At 44.0% G+C, this 3408-nt stretch overlaps 1 protein-coding gene across 1 annotated transcript; it reads left to right on the top strand.

Annotated features, from left to right (window-relative positions):
- Positions 1 to 1863: 1863 nt before the first annotated feature.
- Positions 1864 to 2865, top strand: LOC147883797 (protein PHOSPHATE-INDUCED 1 homolog). Its single transcript, XM_087398855.1, has one exon. It carries the CDS (start codon positions 1864 to 1866, stop codon positions 2863 to 2865), a length of 1002 nt encoding a protein of 333 aa, XP_087254981.1.
- Positions 2866 to 3408: the final 543 nt, after the last annotated feature.

Here is a 3408-nt window from a genome sequence, read left to right as displayed (position 1 = left end):
ACTTAATTTATAATTAGAAAGAAATTTTAAAAAATATCAATAAATTAATTTAAGCTCTACACTTCTTCCAAAATTCAGCTCAAAATATGATGTATAATAAGGGAGATATAACTAATTCAATATTACAATGTCTACTTGTTTAAGTATCAAACAAGCCTTGTATACCCAGTCTATACATGAGGAAATGAGCACTTAGATATCTCCAATCTTCAATTAGACGAATATTTGGTTGTATAAGTAGATGTACAATGTTTCATTAGGAGAGCACAAAATGATATTCTTTAGGAACTAGGTGAGATTAGCCATTTATTATCCAAAAATGCATGTTTTTTCCCTTAAAAATATGGGCAACCAATATAGGTAGGACATCCTTAGCTTGCGACCACCACATGCATAATCAAAGTACATAGGGATTGCTAGCAAAAAAGAATGAAATGATTCTCAAAAAGTCTCCAATGGCTCCACCGTAGCTACTATCCTAGAAAGGTTAAAGAACATTTGCTCTCCTATGTATCTTAGCCAAGAATTCTCACGGCATTATGGACAACACTAATGCATGCAAGTTTTCTTGAAAAGCTAATATTTTTACTTTTCACGGATGCTTCTCACAAAAGTGGCACTTGAAGAGTTGTTGCCACCCTCAGGTGTGTCATGGACACTAAGTAGTACAACTAGATTTGGAAAAGACAATGTCATTATCAAAAGAGGGGTTCACACGTGCACAACGAAAAAATCTATGCAATCTTTTCTTATATAAAACTACCAAGGATCTTATAAAATGAAAGATATGAACCCATTGCACATGGTGAGAACAAACTCCTTTTCGTTATATCTTTTTACTTGAATAACATAATGAAAAGCGATAATTGGGCATGTAAACGCGCATTTAAAGAAAGGAGCTTACTAAGTAGATCCATTTGTCATGGGGAAAAGAGCTCGAAAGAATATATTGAGCACGTTGGAGGCACGGCGTACATATTAAACCTAATATCTCCGACCTCATATCAGTTGAGATCCGTGATGCACCCGTGTATGAGAAATTATAATAAGTGATCCATGAGGGTGGATTACCAAAGATCACTTAACAAAGTTTAATTGAGTTCAATACGTTTAAATTGTTAGTCATGTTGCTGCAGCTGATCGTAGCTATGGCGTTGCAACTTGCAGCTCGCTCTCAGGATGAACGCAAATAGTGCCATGAGGGACAACGAGACGTGCACCGGTGATGGCATAGTTATATCTCCGTGTCTGTAGGGACGGTTGGACGCTGCCATTCATATTCACGAAACGAGAGCGAAGCTTGAGGGTTTAGTGTTAGTTATTGATGCGTGCGGCGGTAAATACGGGAAGATTGCATCACAGATGCAAGGGCGCAACACTGATCTAATGATCGAAGTTGACTAGTTCCGGTGGTGATCTGTGCCGTTGGATGATCATAGTAATAAGCCTTCGATTCGATGAGCTGGTGGACCGTGGTCATTACCTAGCTGCAGTTGGAAAATCCACTGGTCCAGCTCGTGGGCGATCATGCAAAAGAAAGAAACGACGCAGCGGCCACAGCACACTGCATGAAGCTTGCAACTTGTCGTCTCTTTTGACAACATCCAACCAAATCTGTTTCCTCGCGGCCTTCAGGCCAGCTTGTCTCCAGGAGAGCTTCGCCTGGATATCACTCAAATCGTGCATCTTCTCCTCCACTAGACGATGCATAAATTTGCTGGGACAATACCTGTATTTGTATCCATCCTACACCTTCGAGTCTCCTGCACTCGTTCTAGTGCCAGCAGCTCAACAGGAGCTTTCTACTTATCTCTAGCTTCAACCATAAACCTTGCATCTTCCCCTCATCACAAATTGACAACGATGTCATCGTCTTTCTCCCAGTTGCTCCAGGACCTCACGATAGTCTCGCTTCGTTTGCTACTACTGGCCATGTGTGTTATTTCATCTTCCGCAGTCGCTGTCCGTTCTCCCTTCAGCTCCTCTGCAATCGTTGTTCAGCAGCCAAGCCCCGTTCTGACCTACCATGGCGGCCCTCTTCTCTGTAATCAACCCGCTTTGGACGTTTATATTCTCTGGTATGGCCATTTTTCTAAACCCCAGCGGAGAATCGTGGTCGATCTCTTCGCTTCGATCTCAGCGAAGGGCCCTGCAGGAGCCCCCACAGTAAGCTCTTGGTGGAGTGTCATGACTTCCTACAAAGACCACGAAGGATCTTCCATACCTTCGAGCGTGAGACTGGCCGGGCAGATCTCCGATAGAAGTTGTTCTCTTGGTGTGATTCTGAAGGCCTCGGACATCGAAACCCTTGCCCAACGCTCGATTCAAAAGTTCGAAGCCAACAGATCCTCTGTCTCCGTCTTATACTTGGTCCTCACGTCTGATAACGTGATTGTAGAAGGCTTCTGCGAGAGCCAATGCGCGACGCATGCGAGTATGCAGACTTCAGGGGGAGCGGTCCCCTACGCCTGGGTGGGAAACTCTGCCGTGCAGTGTCCAGGACAGTGCGCGTGGCCCTTTGCGCTGCCAGAATTCGTACCCGTTTCTGTGGGAGCTCCCAAAGCAGCGCCAAATGGGGACGTGGGAATGGACGGGGCGGTGATCAACATAGCCACCATACTGGCAGGAGCTGCGTCCAATCCTGAGGGAAACGGATACTATCAAGGCGATCCAGAAGTGCCGCTTGAGGCAGCAACGGTGTGTGCTGGGATATTTGGGAGCGGAGCATACCCTGGTAATCCGGGGACGTTGCTTAGTGATAAGAAGACGGGGGTTGCGTTCAACGCCATTGGTATCAGGCAGAGAAGATTTCTGTTACCCGCACTCTGGGATCTCCAGGTTGGCGAGTGCAGAACGCTACCTTGACTCTCTCTCTCTCTTTCATTTATAGTTGGGAAGCATGATTCTCATTCATTTGACCGTTTCTAATAAGGAGCACGTATTGTTCCATCATCCATGCCTTATTATGAGGCAGACCACTGTGAAACAGTATGGCAGACGTGTAAAACACCTCGGTGAACCAGCTCTTGTACATTATTGATCCTAGAAAAGGAAAAGCCTAATATAAGATCTTTTAGCCTCACGTGTTGTCATCGAAGAGAGACATGTTAAATATAGACATATACCTTGCAAAGTTTATGGGTTGAAGAGTATCGAATGTGGGCTGGAAATATTCCAACGCCCTTTCATTCTTGAAACGATATTCATTGAGATGTGACACAAAACATCATAAAATCTCCATAGTTTGCAAAGTTTTGAGGAGTTGTTACATTGATTGTACCCAATTGGTTAGTTTCATAGGTTTGGGGGTGTGTCCAGAGTAACAATCCACAACTGAGAAATGGAACTGTGCATGGTTTTCATCATTAACAAAATATCTATCTATTCTATCCGGCTTGCCTCTCCTAT

Source organism: Dipteris shenzhenensis, chromosome 27 (assembly GCF_047967505.1).
Source record: "Dipteris shenzhenensis isolate YYH24624 ecotype China chromosome 27, Dip_SZ_1.0, whole genome shotgun sequence".
NCBI classification, from domain to species: Eukaryota; Viridiplantae; Streptophyta; class Polypodiopsida; order Gleicheniales; family Dipteridaceae; genus Dipteris; species Dipteris shenzhenensis.
Note: the sequence above shows the minus strand (reverse complement) of the source record. Positions and strands in the feature narration are given on the sequence as shown.

What these genes read in the sequence shown, in the direction of transcription:
- LOC147883797 (XM_087398855.1), top strand. Translation starts at nt 1,864, where the DNA reads ATGTCATCGTCTTTCTCCCAGTTGCTCCAGGACCTCACGATAGTCTCG.